The sequence below is a fragment of the Mytilus californianus genome, unplaced genomic scaffold, assembly GCF_021869535.1.
Source record: "Mytilus californianus isolate M0D057914Y unplaced genomic scaffold, xbMytCali1.0.p SCAF_12, whole genome shotgun sequence".
Classification (NCBI taxonomy): domain Eukaryota; kingdom Metazoa; phylum Mollusca; class Bivalvia; order Mytilida; family Mytilidae; genus Mytilus; species Mytilus californianus.
Window position 1 is genome coordinate 6,850,670 of NW_026262604.1, and position 19,488 is coordinate 6,870,157.

A 19,488-nucleotide genomic window follows, 5' to 3' on the forward strand; every position below is an offset into this window, starting at 1 on the left:
TTTAAATTGGTCCACATTGAGGTCCAAAGGGTCAAAAATTAAACTTTGTTTGATTTTATCAAAAATTGAATTATAGGGGCTCTTTGATATGACGAATCCAACTGTGAATTTAGGTTCTTAATTTTTGGTCCCGTTTTCAAATTGATCTACATTAAGATCCAAAGGGTCCAAAATTATACTTTGTTTGTTTTTAACAAAAATTGAATTCATGGGGTTCTTTAATATGCTGAATCTAAACATATATTTAGATTTTTGATTATGGGCCCAGTTTTCAAGTCGGTCCAAATTGGGGTCCAAAATTAAACTTTGTTTGATTTCAACAAAAATTGAATATATGGGGTTCTTTGATATGCTGAATCTAACCATGTATTAAGTTTTAGGATTTTGAACCCCATTTAAATTGGCCCACATTGAGGTCCAAAGGGTCCAAATTAAACTTTGTTTGATTTCATCAAAAAATGACTTATTAGGGTTCTTTGATATGCGGAATCTAACCTTGTATTTAGATTTTTAATTTTTGGTCCCATTTTCTAATTGGTCTACATTAAGGTCAAAGGGTCCAAAATTAAACTTTGTTTGATTTCAACAAAAATTGAATATATGGGGTTCTTTGATATGCTGAATCTTACCATGTATTTAGATTTTTGATTTTGGGTCCCGTTATCAAATTGGTCCACATTGAGGTCAAAAGGGTCCAATATTAAATTTTATTTGATTTCTTAAAAAAATGAATGCAAAGGGTCTTCATATTTGGTGAGTTGGTATGTAACTGTTACCTGCACCTTTGACATCAAGTTCAAATAAAGGAAGAGGGGAATATACTTTAATGTACTTAAAAGGTTCTTCATACTCTTTTTTAGACATTATGGTGGATCATGCTCACTTCAGAATAGGCTATCTGCAGCTGTGCTTCAGAAAAATGAAGGATATGGCTACTTATCCAAGGTAACTATGAAAATTTTCACATCTTCTTTTTGAACGAAGGGTGACATAGTGTTTGAATATGATTGCTTCTTTTTCTTTCCTCTTCTATTTCTTTCTTCTTCTTCATCTTCTCAGAAAAGCCTGTTCAGATCATAACTTTATTAATCTTTTGATATAGCATATAATGAATTTTTAGTATGTGGGTATATCACTTGTGTCAAGTTCCAGGATTGGTAACTAAGACCTTGACCTAAAGTTCATTAAAATTAAATTTCTAGTACTATCTTTATGTCCACTCCATTTCTTTTTGTCCGTCTGACCTTACTCTCATCCTCTTTCCTTTCCTCACTCTAACTGAAGTTTGCCTCATCACGGAAAGTGAGTCACTTATTGTTCTAGAGTCATGCCCCTTTATAACTTGGAAAATTGCAAATTGTTTTGTTTCCTTACTCTAACATAAGTTTGTCTGATACAACTTTTATAAAACTGATACATATAAGAATCACAACACTCAGACAGAGTTCAAATTTGTGTTGTGACTCATTTGTCAACCTATAGTTCTGTCCCTTTTTAACTTGGAAAATTGCAAAGCTACAGCGGAGGCATTCATGACATCTTACACATTCTCCTTTAATAATTTTTTTTATCTTTTTGAAACCATGTTACATGTTGCATCCAATGTTTATATACAAGATTACTGTATTGCTTTTTTAGCCCTGCAGATATACATTGTACAATTTACAGTCACGAATCATGTTTATCTAGTATGTAACTCAATTATCTTCTTTCTTCTCAAATTATTATCAGATGTGGTATGTGTGCTAATGCAACAACTATCCATCCAAGTCACGATATATAAAGAGTTACCATTATAGGTCAAAATATGTGTTCACGATGGAGATTACTGTTTTTTCTTGATTTTTAATATTTTAATGCATATATGTATTACATTTCAATTATGTTGCATTTTTTTAGATCAATGAAGCAGCAAACCTCTCTCCAGGAGAATTTACAATGGCAATTTCCTCTGTAAGAGATAAAAAAATGGAAAAAAGAAAAGAAAAAAAGAATTCAAAGGAATATAAAGTTGGCCGTATACAAAAGAAAAGAAACCGCAATAAGAACAAGCGTAAACATCTGGTAAGAGAAGGAAAAACCTATGGATCTCAAATGAAATTTGATCTTCAACAGGACCCTGAGCAAACCACAGAAATTCCACTTCCTTTTAATCTAGATGGCACTGAATGCAAAGTGTTTTTTGATTTAGAAACAACAGGCTTGGGTAGGAATAGCGACATCATTCAGATAGCAGCTAAGTCAAATTCAAATAGTTTTAACAGATATGTCATCCCAAGAGTGGACATTCAGATCGAGGCCAGTAAGATCACTGGTATAACATACAGCCATGGAACAAATAAAATGTATGTTCGAGGAGATATAGTTGAACCTGTGACACTACATAAAGCCCTACTTGATTTTATACATTTTTTAAAGGAACAGAACCAGCCAATTATACTAGGTCATAACATTTGTAACTTTGACATTCCTGTAATTGTTAACAAATTGAAAGAATGTAATTTGTTTTCGACATTTTGTGAAACCGTGAAAGGTTTTATTGACACAATGAAAGTGGCTAGAAAATATATTCCAAAAAATGATGTAGAAAATTTTAAGCAGCAGACTCTTGTCAAACAGTTTGTAGGAGAAAATTACTCTGCCCACAATGCAATAGAGGATGTGGATTCATTAAAAACATTATACTACAGTAAATTTACCTCACTAGTGAAATCTGATGATGTATTTTCTATTTTATACCACAATTGCATGGACTCCTACTCTGACTTACTAAGTAATAAAATTGTTTCAAGGCCAGTTTGCATGCAACTAGCAAAAGATGGTATATCGTTGAAACACCTCAAACTGGCATCTGTACGAGATGTAAATGGACTGAAATTTGTCTTACAGGACCATAAGATACCACCAAAGAGTGTGAAATGCATTCAGGACTACTTTCAGACTGAGGAATGAATTTTGTATGGCCAAAAAATAAATATATGTCTGTGTTTTCCTATAACCTGACTGTGTCTACCCTGATACTTGTTTTATTATTCTCCCAACACAATGAATTTGCCAAGGATATGATGTTTCAGTCTGTCCATTTGTCTATCCTATTCTTGTTAGTTCAACTCCTTAAAAACCGCACAACAGAATTTAATGAAACTTGGAAGGTGGTAAGAATGCAATAAGTGTGTATATTACAAAGTTCTATGAAATTTTGATTCCCTGCATTATAATTTCATATTTTGAGTTATAGTCCCAGATCAATTGACACTGAAAAATAAATAATTTGCCATTTTTATCTGCAAAAAAATGACCGCCAAAGTCAAACATACTAGTGGTTGGATATTGTACCCTATGAAATAAATATTTCAAAAATCATTTATCTGAAGCTACTAAAATAAAATGAACCAAACTTTAAAGTCTCATGAAGGTCAAATTTGCAAGGAACACACCACTTCATGATAATACATTCATATTTGCCAAAGATGTAAGACCTAGGTCAAAAGTCATGGCCTGGTCATTTTCATGCTAAAAACTACATAAAGTTGACCTTATGGTCAAATTTCAAGATCACATGAAGGTCATCATGGTGCAAGACACATTACCTGATGATGATACATCTACATACCAAAGATCTAAGACCAAGGTAAAAAGACAACAAGGCATGGTAAAGTGTTTATAGTAAAAAATAAAATTGACCTTGAGGTCAATTTAAGGTCACATGAAGATAATCACAACACAGGACACTCCATCTCATTATGATACATCCTCATACAAAAGATGCAAGACCTAGGTAAAAAAAACAACAAAAAAAATGCATATGGCCTTGTTTTCTATCAAAAATACATTTATTTGACCTTGAGGTCAAATTTCAAGGTCACATGAAAGTCATCATGATATGTGACACTCTACCTCATGATGATACTTCAACATGCAAAATATCTAAGCCCTAGGTCAAAAGACAAGAAAACTATGCCCCAAATATATTATCAGAATGGAACTTGCTCTTATTTATTGAGGGTGGTGGTATTAAAAAAAAAATCTGGTGGATAAAAATTTATAAATTTTTGCAAAAATAACAAACTGATATAGCACTACAAATGGTTAGTTTTTTAAAAAAATTAAACGACACATTTTTTTTTTTTCTAAATTTTTTCTTCAAATACTTGACCCATCAAATTCACTTTGGGGGGCTGAATCTGAGACCCCCCTTTTTTAATTCGGACAAAAATTTAAATCCAGAATAAAAAAAATACAAGTAAAGGGAATAGGTGAACTAAAATTCGCCTCAGTTTTCACTATTAACTATGCTATTGTCAATTTAGGATTAATTTTAATTTTTTTTAACATATATACCCCTATACCCATATTTCTGAAACTTCCAAATTTGGCTGATATTAGCATGTAAAAGATGCCATATTCGAGTTGCCAAATCTTTTAAACATATGGTTCAAATCCTTCGAAATTTTTATAAGATGTTTAGCTTGGCCTAGTTTATCAATGGGATAAAAACAAGAAAAATTAAACGACAGGTTTTTTTTTGGTGTATAGTGTTGGGTACCCCCTTAAAAAGCAGAAACAATGAAAGATCCGTGTCTTTGTTTTTGAGATAAAAGTAATTAAAAATCTAGCGGGAAATTTTCTCAAGATTTTTCATACATTGAACATTGGCACCTTTTTTCTTTCAAAAACTATGAAAAAATAACAAGGATTTTATAAGATTTTCAAATATGGATTTATAAACTATATGTAATAAAATTATGAAAAGAAAAGTAGGAGTTAAGAGGGATCATTTTTTAATGTCACTACATTAGTAAAACTAGAGGATACCAAACATCTGACAAAAAATCAAAAGCCATCGTAGCAAACATTCTTAAATTCAACTGATACTCACATTAAGGATTGCAATTAGGAACCAGTTTAATATCGTCTACTGCTATATCGCCATGTATATCTGCTCCCCTGTACCCTTCTATTACTATTTGTCCTGGAGTATCTGGTAAATTTATTTTAGCTGGTAACCAGTTGTTGCCATGATTTCCGGACTGACTCCATATTTTTTGTAAATTTCCATGACTATCCTTCAATATTAATGTGAAAAACTTCAAACCATATAAACTAAAGTAAAATTAAAGTATAATCTGTCATTTTTTTTTAAATTTTAAGTGTTATTCACTCTTTAATTTTCTGTGTATAAAGAATTGTGTGTCAAGAATTGCGATAACGTTCAACGTATCCTTTTGCGGTACCACCGCTATCTTTGTTTTTATTTATATTTTCTGACCCCTGCTTGTCTTTTCGTGTTTGGTTTTCTTCTGGTAGCCATCATGTCGTCTTTCTTTCCAGTACGCATATGCTAAGTTTTTACTTGATACGCTCTAAAGTGTGATCAATGGTTCTGGTACGCATATGCTACCTTTATTACTTTTTATGTGCTCTATAGTGCGATCGAAGGTTCCTGTATACACATGCTACCTTTTTACTTTATGCGTTCTAAAGTGCGATCGACGGTTCCTGTACGTATATGCTACTTTTTTATGTTGATAACAGTGCTATCGACGGTTCCTTTACGCATACGTTTTTTTTTTTACTTTTTATGTGGTCTTCAGTGCGATGTATGATTCATGTACGCATATGCTTTCTTTATGCTTTATGTTTTCTATAGTGCGATCGACGGTTCATGTACGCACATGCTACTTTTTGAATTTGTATGTGGTCTACTGTGCGATCGACAGTTCCTGTATGCATATGCTACTTTTTATGTGGTATACAGTGCGATACGCATTTCCTATCTTTTTACTTCATGTGGTCTATAGTGCGATCGACGGTTCCTGTAAGCTTATGCTATCTTTTTACTTTTTATATGCTCCATATTATGACTGACGGTACTTACCTTTATATAAACACTTAGAGATGCTATGAAATGTCCAAACATATGATACCAGAACTTTAAACATGTTTTCTGTGGCCATACAATATCATTGGAAAGCAATCGAACAAAGTTCTGATAATTCATATCCGATGCTTCTAAGTATAAGAAGTGTCCTTTTACTAAAAAAAAAAACCAAAAAACATCAATAGTAGATGGTCTTGATGGTGGTCCTTCATTTCTTTATTTTTTAATTGTTTAGACCTTTTTATCTTTTTTTTTATATTTAAGCAACCCATTATTCTCTATTCTAGATTTTGATTGCCTATTTTCCTCAATTATTTTTTGTTTGTTTTATCCTTTGTTCTTCACGTTTTATCTATTATTCTCTATTCTGTAAACCCTAACCTAGCCAGACCCTCATTGCATCATGCTTCCATAGAATGTACTTCATATCAGTTGCTTCCCCTTAGAAAATCGTTAAAATGAGAAAAAATGTCGGTAATTTGAAAGTGGATTATTGAATATATATGTATATTTTGAATGGGTACAATGAAGTCGTTGACCTTACCCGTGCCCAATGTATGATCACTATCTGGTCCAGTTTTATCAGTAGCTGTAGGTCCTGAATGAATTCTCCAGTCACCGTCATCCATTTTATCTTGGTGCCAATTACAAAGGCCAGACTCAAAATTACAATTAACCATCACAACAGGGTCTGTAATTAAATCACAACTGATCATTACAACAGTGTATGTAATCAAATAACAGTTAACGATTACAACAGTGTATGTAATCAAATAACAGTTAACAATTACAACAGGGTCTGTAATCAAATAACAGATAACAATAACAGTGTATATAATCAAATAACAGTTAAAATTACAACAGGGTTTGTTGTTAAATAACAGTTAACAATTACAACAGGGTCTGTAATCAAAGAACAGTTAACAATTACAACAGGGTCTGTAATCAAATAACAGTTAACAATTACAACAGGGTCTGTAATTAAATAACAGATAACAATTACAACAGTGTATATAATCAAATAGCAGCTAACAATTACAACAGGGTCTGTAATCAAATAACAGTTAACAATTACAACAGGGTCTGTAAATGAAATAAGCACTTGACAAATCTCTAGCGTCCGAAGCGCATTTCTATATATACTTTTCTTTTTATTTGACCTGTTGATACTAATTGTAATGCTTTTTTGTTATTTAATGTCATTCAGGGTTATATCTGGTCTATATACCAGCTTTGATAAGTGTTTGGTATTACTATAAATTTTCACTTCGTACTATGAACATAAAAATTATTTATTTTGTAAAAATATTTCCTTTCTCTATTTGAACTGTACACGTATACCTAACAACAAAATTATTTTCATTTACCTGTGTTTAAAGTAATTGCAAATGGCTGATATTTTTGTTCGAGCATATTGTTTTTCTTAAATTGTTTAACATTTCATAGCGGTATATTATTATTCTTCTCTTAGTTTATTTATTTTGTATTTACATTGTATCAATTGTCAAATTTATTTGTTCAGTGTATGTTCACTGGTGTTAATATGTCCTTTGATTGAGTTAATCCATTTCAGTTGATATTTTATAGTGTGTCTTTCTATGTTGTGATGTTACACTATTGTTTCAGAAAAATGGTGAAGGTTTGGTACCATTAAAACGTTTAAACCCGCTGCAATTGTTTGCACCTGTCCTAAGTCAGGAATCTGATGTTCAGTAGTTGTCGTTTGTTGATGTGGTTCATAAGTGTTTCTCGTTTCTCGTTTTTTATATAGATTTGACCGTTGGTTTCCCCGTTTGAATGGTTTTACATTAGTAATTTTTGGGGCCCTTTATAGCTTGCTGTTCGGTGTGAGCCAAGGCTCTGTGTTGAAGACCGTACTTTGACCTATAATGGTTTACTTTTATAAATTTTGACTTGGAAGGAGAGTTATCTCATTTGCACTCATACCACATCTTCTTATATCTACTTCCTCAGGAACGCTTAAACCTAAAAATTTGCAAGCTAGGGATGCGTAAATACACTGCAACGTTTACCCAGTTAACCATTAGAACAGGGTCTGTTCAATTCTTTTTACAATTTTGGTACGAACTATCAGTCAGAATTTTATAATCGCAGTCTTTTTGTCTTTTTTTTTGTTTTAGTTAGAATGCAAATTTTTGTAGAAATTGCCTGGATGGGTGTAGAAGCAGGAAATGCATATCTTTCCGGAGCATCAGATATCATTCCTAATGTTGAAGGAATTTATTATGAAGACATGCGAGAACCCAGGATTTGATGTTGTGGGGTACTACTGAGAATAAGAGTTACCGGACCATATTTTGACAAATTCATTGGTTGTAACTTTACTTAGTTACTTTAGTTTGACTGTACCTCTGGTATCTTTCGTCCTTCTTTTACCTTTAAATTACATTTTTATTAATTGTTTTAGGGGGCGCTCGTGTGTTGCGCTCCCCTCTGAATCAAAGCCTTCAAGATATGTATACTTATGCCTAACAATAAATCCTACCGAGCGTCGTTGTTGGCAACGTTGTTGTCGTTGTTGTCGGTATGGTAGTTGTTGGTGTTTCTGTCGTCGACATTGTTGTTGTTTTTGTCGTCGGTATTACAGTTGTTGGAGTTTCTGTCGTCGGCATAGATATTGTTTTTGTCGTCGGTATTATTGTTTTAGTCGTGGGCAATGCAGTTGTTTTTGTCGTCGGCAATGTAGTTGTTTTTGTCGTCGGCAATGTAGTTGTTTTTGTCGTCGGCAATGTTGTTTTTATAATCTCGAGTGTCGACATCTCAGTCATACGTGTCGTTGTCGCATCAGTCTTCCTAGATGTGAGCTCTAGTGATGAAGTGGTCGGTACAATAGAAGTGATATTATTAGTGGGTGTGGTAAAGGGGGCGTTCCAGTCGATGTAATTTTTACACACATTATTACACAAGTGGTCCTCACAACACTCCTCACAGACTTGACCGTTTCCATCATCTGTATCTCTCTTCCATTGTGTAAATACACACTACAATCAAAATAGCCTCGATATGAAAACCCCAATTAACATGATTTTGTAATAGTTATTGTCATTCTAAATCCTTGCATAGCTTAAAACATCGTTTGGGCTTTGCTGTTAAAACAAACATTAGCATCGTTTTGTAATATTGACAGTGTTATTCTGGATCCTTGTATAGCTTAAAATATAGTATGGCTTTGCTCATTATTGAAGGACGTACGTTTCCCTTTCCCTTTGCTGTGGTTTCTTTAATCCTTGACCTTTGTCCTTTCGTGTATAATAGTAGTGGTCGTTATCAATCATACCTTTCCTTCATTGTATACTAGCTTTAGTAGTTTAAGAGAAAATTCCCTCTCTTGTGTTTAAATTGCTGTAAACAGTAACTATATTGACTTTGAGATGTCTTTTTACCTTCGACCTTGAGATATCTTTTGACCTTTAGATGACTTTTGATCGTCTGTGTCGTTTGGTTCTGTCTTTTAAATATATATCATTATCTCTTTTTTATTCTTATAAATAATAACCACCTTTCATATACTAATTTTCGCGAGCAATTTATTTTCGCTACTTTCGCGGATAGAAAAATAACGCGAATATAAATCGTCGCGAACTCGTAAAACTTGGATCTTATCTTATTCAAATACATCAAGTAAATTTGAAAATCGCTTAATTAAACAGCCGCGAAGTGGTCTAAAAAGGACTAAACGCGAAATAAAGTATCCGCGAAGATAAGTTGGTTTACAGTAAGTTTAATGCAAAAGCGTGGCAGGAACGATTTAGGTCTGCCGTCCGACTAAAAGCATTACGTTTCTGTGTAGAACTTTAAACAGTATCAACAACTACTACTGATTGTGGAATTTCCCCTACTCTAAGTACCAGGTACGTAAAAATGCGGTCTCGCAGTTTTTTTTAATAATTTTGCATGCAAATAGCACAACAGAAACCGCATATGAATATCGAAAAAATAATATGTGTAATATATTTTCAGAGATAAAGCAAACTGAATAACATGCAAATAGAAGCACAAATGTGTAATATTGTACACGTAAATATTGCAGAATAGTATTGCGTATTTCAACTGTTAATCCGATTTTCCCCAAAAAATCAATCTGATTATGATAAAGATCCTTAGTCCAAGCTTTGCATACGGGAATCTGAAAATTCTCTGTTCTACTATCTGTTTTAAAGATCTTTCGGGATCCTCTTGTTATGTCGGATTTTGTAATACACACTTTAAGATTTGAAGGCTGAAATTTCATTGGCTAAGGTAAGTAAATAATTACCAGAACAGAAAGTAAAACGGAGTGTTGTCAGATCCTTGTATGCAAAGCATAGACACAGGATCTATATTTTAATCTGATTGAAAAAAGATTTCTTTCAAAATGATATTTTATTGCCACTAAAATTTCCGTCAATAGGATATAAAGTTGACGGTTTTCACCGAATTCGTTTTAGATGTTTATGGCGGATATTAAAAATATAAGAATGCGATTTCGGGACAAAGTTCAGTCACGACGTCACTTTAACTTTTTCTTTTTCTGATGTATAGTCACCGTTCATGCAAAACTTCATAAATAAAGGCAACAGTAGCATACCGCTGTTCAATAGTCAAATATCGATTTAACTGAAACAAATCCGGGCCACAGACCAAAACCGAGGGAAACACATCAACCACAAGAGGAAAACAACGAAACAACAGAAACACCGATCTGCCACAAAAACAACGCCAACATACATAGAAACGGATTATTTGATAACAACTGCCATATAAATCGCCAATTTACATACCCGTTATTTTTGTTGAAGCCGTATAACAAGTACCCGTATGCCTAGAATATCCGTAGTTTACCGTTTGTTTATACCAATATTACAACGTTAAAATATTAAAAACAGAATCCTCGTCGTTATTAGATTGTACAAACCGTTTTATTACTTTTACACCCATGTGTCCATCTTTTTTCTTGGGATAATCGATTAAATACTTGTCCAATAAAACATTTCTGAAACAAACAAAAAAACATCGATATCGAATACCAAATATTAAAAAATCAAAGTAAATTGCATCGTTACTTTATGTACTCAGTAGATGGTGAGCATTTAATATTCAAAATTCGACCGTGAATAATGAAGATTTCTCTAATTTTCATGCCTTTTTCACATTTCTCGATCGGTGTGAAATTTCTCATTTCAAGAGAAAACTTTGTTCTCGGCAAATGATTGGTCGAAATTTTATTATGACGTCAAATTTTCTTGGTGTCTTCTGAATTTCCTATTGTGATGTCATGAAAAAAAACGACGTCACATATAAAGCACACAACTTTCTTCAAATCTTTGAAACAGAAGGATAAAGTTTTTTAGATATCGTCTAAAAATCATTAGAGAAACCGATTCCAACACTATAACTCGTGTATTACGATATTTCTCCACTCTCAACAGTTAAATTTTAATTATCTAAAAAGCTCGCAAGCCTCGCGCTTTAAAATTTAACTGTCTCGAGTAGAGAAATATTGTAACACACTTGATACAGTGGTGGAATCTATATGTAATAGCTTTCACCCTGCAAGGTCTTTTAACAACCCTAAGGGGACGACCATTTGATCATATTCTGGGGGGGGGGGGGGGGGGGCAGGAGGATTTGTTTTTGGATGGGTTATTTATTTTTGTAGACCAAAACAAAAGGACAGATTATTTATTTTCTGCACTGTTGAAGCATGATTTTTCATTTTCATTAAAACAAGGGACTGATTATCTATTTTCACAATTATATTTATAATATTTGAAAACATACATTTTTTAAATTCATAAATAAATAACATAGTCAATTAAGTCAATTAAGTCAATCAGAATTAATCATCATCCTCTGGGAGGTATTCTTCTGAATTGCAAACTGCATATATTTCATACGTACAAGGTATAAAAGCTGGGCTGTAACTGGCCTCTTTTAAAAGTTGTCAAACATTTTTTTTTTTTAACAATATTCTGGTCTCAAAGCAAAATATATAGATTCAGTGTAAGACTTTTAGTTTTTAGGGACAACATCAAAAGACCAATATGTAGGACAAAGCAAAAAATGTTTCAGTTTGCAGAAAAACCTTTTGTACCTGTCAATTATGTTTTTTTTTCAAATTAAGTTAAGAGGGGGCTGATTATCATTGATATAACTATGTCAAGTCAGTTTTTATAACACATTTCAACTACAACTTGATGTAGTTCCTAACTGGGATACAATTTAAAGTAGTTTGTAATAGACAAAAGGTCCTTAAATATATAATAAAACTAAAGTTTAAAACATAATTACTAAATTACAAATAGAATGCAACACTAAGAGAATATTCATAAAGAAGGGCAATCAATGAACAAAAGACAAACCCGGGAACAGATAAAACACAAAACGACAAACAACATTATAGACAATCAACACTGAAAAATAAAAATAAATGAGAAACATGGATCTAAAAAAAACAGGGGCTACGTCAGAGGGTGAACAGAACTTGCTTCTTGCAAGACACTTGACTTGAAAACAATTTAATATGAAGACAAGCTTTTGTTTTGAAATTTCCAACATGAGGCATTTACCTCAATGTAGTTACGGCCCTGTAATAAAAGTGAGGTAAATGATTACGAGACAATATACCTCAAGTGAAATGAAACCCATTTTCAAACATTTCAAATACATTAATATTTATATTATTAAAAGATTTGGGAAGTTTTTCCCGAAAAAAATATGAAAAAAGACGAATTTTGGAAGAATCTGGTGCCATCTCATACTTCAGAATAGCATTTATAAAATGGCTTAAAAGACCTGCCAAGTTATTTTCAATACATTGTAAGTCAGGTTATTTATTTTCAAACTACCACAGAACTAACTTCATTTTTTTTATTATCAAGGCTGAGGTGTTTATTTTCAAAATCCTCCTGCCCCCACCCCCCGAATATCAAATGGTCGTCCCCTAATGGTAGATCCGCCAAGGTTGTGCTGTGTATAAACATCACCACCTCCACCTAGGCAAGCTATGATAACAGAAAAGTCTACTTAGTAAAATAACGCTTATGAAAAACTCCGCCAAGCTAGAAATAGCGATATGTTCACTCCACTAAGCTATATATAGCTAGAAATAGCTAAATGTTCACTCTACTAAGCTATATATAGCTAGTAAGAGCTAAAGGTTCACCCCACCAAGCTTGCAAGAGCTAAAGGTTCACTCCACTCACCGGGTTAGTGCTAAATATAAATCCCACATAATCATGTAATGTCAGTTTAATCATGAAAGGACTAATATTGTATGGTAAAGGGCAAATTTCGAACTTTAAGTACTTTAATTACAAGATCCTAAACACAATTCTAAACACATCTTTGTGCACCTTTTTTACATCTTGAAGTCTAAACATGTCTCATTTTTAAACACGTTTAAGTTGAAGAAAGTGTTTAGAATTGTGTTTAGGATCGTGTTAAGCTTAGAAGTTAGTGTTTAAGTCCTAAACACTTTCATTCTAAAAGACACTGGAAAGTGTTTATATTCAAGACGTGTGTCCATTTAATGTGCATACTTAGAAATGTTTATAGAGATTAAACATAATCACATAAGATTAAAACTAAACATGTAATACAAGTGTTTATTTTCTAAGCACGCTTTTTGTTTACTCTTACGGATTATTAGTGTTCTACTGCAGCTTTTAGTTAGGTTCTTTTGTTCAAGTAAAGTAGTTGTTGCATTGTGGTTTTGTGAATCATTGGTTGTCTGCTTGCATTTTTTTCTTTGGACAAAGTATTGGACATCTTTTATGGGCATGTGTTGTTTTTCCGCATGTATGTGTTAGGCCATGTGCTGAGAATGCTACAACACCGCATACCTAAAACAGCTCTATATTAGACACCCTCAGGAAAAGGGAAACCAGGGAGACCAAGAACCACCTGGCGAAGAACTGTTAATGCAAAATTGGAAATAATGGGCTACACCTGGGGTCAAGCCCAGTACATGGCTAAGGACAGAGAGAAGTGGAATCAGTTTGTTGTGGCCTTATATCCCGTTGGGGTGAAGATGATAAGTAAGTAAGTTGTTTTCTCGGGACATGCATTTTGTTTTGATTTATATCTACAAAACGAAACTACTTATTTCCTTTATTATATACTTAGTAGTAAATACAGGTAAATTATATGTGTAATACAATTGATGATATTCGTGCTGTATCAGCCATCCGTGATGATATCGATATCAGTCACGGTTGCAAAGGCTTTATCAAGTCCCTAATCAGTTTGACGTCACGTAATCGATATTGGTCACGGTTATAAAAGATTTATCAAACCCCTAATATGTATTACGCCATGTCTCGTGAAAAATACATAAGAGAGATACTAGTCAGTTGTACTTGGGGTACATGTGAAAAAAAACATAAGACATATTAGTTGTACTTGAGGTAGGTACATGTATATAATAAAATGTATATGATATGGCTTTTTCAATATCACACACCGTATCAACCCTCAACCAATATAACCCCTCGAGCTGAGCTCTTGGGATTATATTGGTGTCTCGGGTTGATACAGGTGTAATATTTATCATACAGGAACATGATTTTTTTCTGAATAAAATGTAAATAAAAATGTTTCCTAATTTCCAATAAAAGCAAACTAGAGGTATAGGGGGAGTGTTGAGATCTCACAAAACATGTTTAACCCCTCCGCATTTTTGCGCCTGTCCCAAGTCAGGAGCCTCTGGCCTTTGTTAGTCTTGTATGTTTTTTTAATTTTAGTTCATTTATATGTTTTGGAGTTGAGTGTGTTGTCCATTTTCACTGAACTAGTACACAATTTTATTTAGGGGCCAGCTGAGGACCACCTCCGGGTGGGGGTTTTCTCGCTGCGTTGAGGACCAATTGGTGTCCTTCGGCTGTTGTCTGCTCTTTGGTCGGTTTGTTGTCTCTTTGACATATTTCCCATTTCCATTCTCAATTTTCTACTGAAACAAATTGTTTTTTAAAAGAAATTAGGAACAAAACAATTGATTTTTTAAAAGAACATGCCCCTCATATGAGATGAATGATCGGTTTCTTGTCTATTTATCAGCATTTTATTTCTAATATGCTTTGATAAATTTCAGGGCCTTTTATAACTGACTATGCGGTATGGATTTTGCGTATTGTTGAGGGCCGTATGGTGACCAGTAGTTGTTAACTTCTATGCCTTTGTCTCTGGTGGAGAGTTGTCTCGTTGGCAATCATACTACATCTCCTTATTTTTATATTTGATAATTTCTATTAAAAGCAATGTACAGACCTCGTCTTCACCACATTGAACAATCTGGTCACAACCGTCAGCGGTCCGTGCTTCTTTACAGCTGTAACATATAGGACCAGGCTTGTTCAAAGCTGTTAACGAAAACACGAAAAGCTGTTAAGAAAAACATGAAAAGCTGTCAAGGAAAACATGAAAAGCTGTTAAGGAAAACATGAAAAGCTGTTGGGCTAAACATTAAAAGCTATTAAAGTCATGAAAAGCTATTAATGAAAACATGAAAAGCTGTTAACGTAAATATGAAAAACTGTCAATGCATACATACAGGACTGGGATTGTTTAAAGCTGTTAATGTAAACATGAAAAGCTGTTAATATTATCACGAAAAGCTAATAATAGACACACGAAAAGCTGCTCAAGTAAAATAAACAGCTGTTTAAGTAAAACCGAAAATTTTTACTAGTAATATAAACATAAAAACAATTCTTTAAATGTAAAAGTATGAGTTCAGGTATGTTCATTTCTGTTAATATAAACACAAAAAGTTGTTCATGTTAACATGAAAAGATTTAATGTAAAAATGAATAGCTATTAATATAAACCTGATGATCTGTTAATGTTAACATGAAAAGCTACACAAATTAACAGCTGTTAAGGTAAAAATGAAAAGCCGTTCATGTAAACATATTGGTCTAGTTTTGTTCAAAGCTGTGGTTGTTCAGTTGAAAAGCTATTGATATAATCATAAAAGCTGTTCATGTAAAAATAGAAAAGCTGTCCAAGGTAAAGACGAAAAGCAATAAATGCAAATACATACATTCCTGTTTTTTTTAAATTTGAACAGCTGTAAAAATAAAATGAAAAGCTGTTAATTCAAACATATAGGTTCAGGTTCAAAAGGATTTTGATGTATAAAAAGTTTTTAATATATAAAAAATACATTTTTAAAGTAAATGTTAATGTACAAAATCAGCTGTTAATTAAAACTTGAAAAGCTGTCAAAGAAAAAAATATAACTACAAATGAGTGTAAACAAGACAATCTATTAGAAATAGAACAACATGTTCAAAAAACAAAACAGGTTGTTATTATAATATGACGTCAAACTTTTAACTTAACTGGTCAAAATAAACAAGAGAAGTTAATATAAACTGCACAGGTTGTTTCAATAAGCCAGAGTGTTAACGAAAACGAGACAGACTGTAAGGGAAAACAAGACTAGCTGTTTATATCAACTAGGCACACTGTTAATAATAACACGACAAGCCTTAAATATAAAAAAATAAGCTGTTTAAGAGATCAAGACAGACATGCATACGAAACAAAAATACATGCATTGAATGTTAGCAAATTAGACTGTTGACTTTAAGTAAAACAATTTAAACATAAACAGATTGGATATTAATGTAAAAATGTAAAGAACACAAGCTATCAATATAAACATTATAAGTATAAAAATAAGAAGATGCGGTATGATTGCCAATGAGACAACTCTCCACAAGAGAACAAATGACACAGAAATTAAAACTATAGGTCACCGTACGGCCTTCAACAATGAGGAAAGCCCATATTGCATAGTCCGCTATAAAAGGCCCCGAAATGACAAATGTGAAACAATTCAAACGAGAAAACTAACGGCCTAATTTATGTACAAAATAATGAACGAAAAACAAATATGTTACTCAGCAACAAACGACAACCACTTAATTACAGGCTTCTGACTTGGGACAGGCACATACAGAATGTGGCGGGATTGAACTAGTTAGATGGCGCCACACCCTCCCCCTAACATGGGACAGTGGTGAACAGCACAAAACAAGAATACACTATACAAAACAATAAACAAACAAACAACAACCACTAAATTGCATGCTCTTGACTTGGAACAGGCACATATAGAATGTGGCGGGGTAAACCTAGTTTGAAGGCGCCAACCTTCCCCTTACCTGGGACAGTGGTATAACAGTACAACTTACAAATGTAAGAACAAACAATAAAAATCAGTTGAAAAAGGCTCAATAATTATAAGGTTTGTTTGGAAGCAAAACAATCTATCGCATGCGGTTTAATGTAATAGCATTGCTTGAAAATGCTTAATTCTTAAATTTTCCGATCACTGATATAGTAAGCGTGAACATATTTACGAGAAGGGCCGCGAATATCTCTTTCCTTAATTTGTCAACTAACATCAGATCTCAGAATATTTCAGTAAACAGTACCTCAGTTCTTGGATTAGATTTAGACGATGTACTGTGCACTATATGAATTGTTTTAGACTAGTCATTTTGGGGGTTTTATAGCATGCTGTTCGGTGTGAGCCAAGGCTCCTTGTTGAAGGCCGTACTTTGACCTATAATTGTTTACTTTTTATACATTGTGACTTGGATGGAGAGTTGTCTCATTGGCACTCATACCACATCTTATGTATATATAACCTCTATCTGAGGGTCTGGATGTGTGTGTACAGAATAGAGAATAATGGGCAAAAAATATAAAGAATAGAGAAAAATGGCCGAAAAAAAAAGAATACAGAAATGAAAAACCCCTCCCCCGCCCCCAATCCAGACCCTCCTATACGCTAAATAGAATTTTGATATGTGTCAGTTAAGTAACAAGCCAACGTGAAGAAAACTAAATGACCTTTAAAGGTCAACTTTCAATCTTCAACAATAGACAGTAGATATAAGAAGATGTGGTATGAGTGCCAATGAGACAACTCTCCATCCAAGTCACAATTTGTAAAAGCAAACCATTATAGGTCAAAGTACGGCCTTCAACACGGAGGCTTGGCTCACACCGAACAGCAAGCTATAAAGAGCCCCAAAATGACTAGTGTAAAACCATTCAAACAGGAAAACCAACGGTCCAATCTATATAAAAAACGAGATACGAGAAACACTTATGAACTACATCAACAAACGACAACCACTGAACATCAGGTTCCTGACTTAGGTTCGGTACAGTTAGTCTCGAATCTTACAAAATGATACACGAAAAGGATTACAAGAATTACCAAAATTAATGGACAGTACAACAAACCTCATCAACCACCAAAACCAGTCTTCTCCGAAAAATTCCACACAAACAAATACAAACAACAAAGAACAAAAAATGGTCCGTGTAGTCAAACTTGATAAAAGCATAAAATGTGTTGGGGATGAAACCAGTTTGTTTACGTGCGTAACTTGGAGCAGGCTCGTGAATATGTGGATGGGTTTAACTCTTTGTTTAGCTCCTAACCTTTGCGAATAATTTCGATCAGTTAAAAATAATAGGTACATAAAAGGAACAACCAATAAAAATCAGACAGGTAAAACAATAATTACTCTTTAATAAATGCAACACTTTATAAATTTTGTGCGTCCGAAGCACTTTTCTGGATTTACCTTCATCAAGAACGCTAAGACCGAAAAATTTGAAATCCAAGGATGTATAAAAGGGAGTAATGTTAGAAGCTATATGACCTAAATGTACCTAAAATAATAGCCAAATTCGGAAAAGTCTACTTTGCCTGAGGGAGTTCGAGCCAAATTTTCTCAGCAATTTCTTTTTTTAAAAGAAATTTACAAAAACATGCAAAAGATCATGTCAGTACCGAAGGATTAACTGCTGAGCTGATAATACCCTGGGGACTCATTGTCCACCAGCATGGGTATCGGCCCAGTGCTAGTAAAAACTGTTATAAAGGTACAATAGATTTAAAAAAAAATAACTTCAAGCATATACCGTATCAAATATATTTTCGTCGTACTATGTCGTGACTGGAAACATTACAAATAATGAACTAAATGATGATTAGGTCAAATTTATCAAAACTCTGTCATCATGCTAATTGAAGTCTTGGATATAAAAATTCCCGCGAAATTTATATGGGTCGATTTTTTAATTTTTACAGTATGGCTGGTTACCGTTCCTTATTCTACTTACAGAGAGATCCACAATATCCTCCGGTGTTACATATGGTACTACTATTACAGCAGTGCTCACACAATGTCGTTTCTCCGTCAGAATCTTGACGTTTTCCTATTATAGATGGCGGCAATGTGTGTCTGGCCATAATGGGCATTTGCGTCATATTAGCCTCGTCTTGACGTTTACCTATGACCGATGGGGGAAGTGTCATACTATTCCCGCCTGGTGAGGGGCGAACGACCTGTGGTAACCCGGATACAGCTGCACATTTCTGAAATTAAACCAAATTTTGACTTTCATGAATATATATTTTATAGCATATATACAATAACCACTTTTTTACCAGTCTAGCTTCTGTATGTTACAATAAAAAAAGTTAGGCAATACCCAATGAAACAATTCAGAATACAATTCAAAATAAATGGATGCATCATACAATGTTGTACCAGACAACACTAAAAAAATATTTC

General features: G+C 33.5%; 2 protein-coding genes across 2 annotated transcripts; one reads left to right on the forward strand and one right to left on the reverse strand.

The window, feature by feature from the left end:
* Nucleotides 1–862: 862 nt before the first annotated feature.
* LOC127721277 (uncharacterized) lies at nucleotides 863–3,018 on the forward strand. The gene is made up of 2 exons (XM_052227960.1): nucleotides 863–945; nucleotides 1,900–3,018. The coding sequence occupies exon 2, from the start codon at nucleotides 1,939–1,941 to the stop codon at nucleotides 2,950–2,952; it is 1,014 nt and encodes a 337-aa protein (XP_052083920.1). The 5' UTR covers nucleotides 863–945; nucleotides 1,900–1,938; the 3' UTR covers nucleotides 2,953–3,018.
* A 1,862-nt stretch (nucleotides 3,019–4,880) lies between these two features.
* LOC127722260 (nephronectin-like) lies at nucleotides 4,881–19,282 on the reverse strand. The gene is made up of 7 exons (XM_052229155.1): nucleotides 19,034–19,282; nucleotides 15,149–15,240; nucleotides 10,797–10,874; nucleotides 8,388–8,883; nucleotides 6,426–6,572; nucleotides 5,879–5,901; nucleotides 4,881–5,066 (listed from the first exon to the last, which is right to left on the reverse strand). The coding sequence occupies exons 1-7, from the start codon at nucleotides 19,227–19,229 to the stop codon at nucleotides 4,881–4,883; spliced, it is 1,218 nt and encodes a 405-aa protein (XP_052085115.1). The 5' UTR covers nucleotides 19,230–19,282.
* Nucleotides 19,283–19,488: the final 206 nt, after the last annotated feature.

Excerpts from the sequence above, each read along its gene's own strand:
- LOC127721277 (XM_052227960.1), top strand. The coding sequence starts at position 1,939 with ATGGCAATTTCCTCTGTAAGAGATAAAAAAATGGAAAAAAGAAAAGAA.
- LOC127722260 (XM_052229155.1), bottom strand. The coding sequence starts at position 19,229 with ATGACACTTCCCCCATCGGTCATAGGTAAACGTCAAGACGAGGCTAAT. Across the intron at positions 10,875-15,148 it reads TTCAATGTGGTGAAGACGAG|AAATGTTTTATTGGACAAGT; the intron begins GTCTGTACATTG and ends TGTTTGTTTCAG. Across the intron at positions 6,573-8,387 it reads GTTGCCAACAACGACGCTCG|ACCCTGTTGTGATGGTTAAT; the intron begins GTAGGATTTATT and ends ATTTAATTACAG.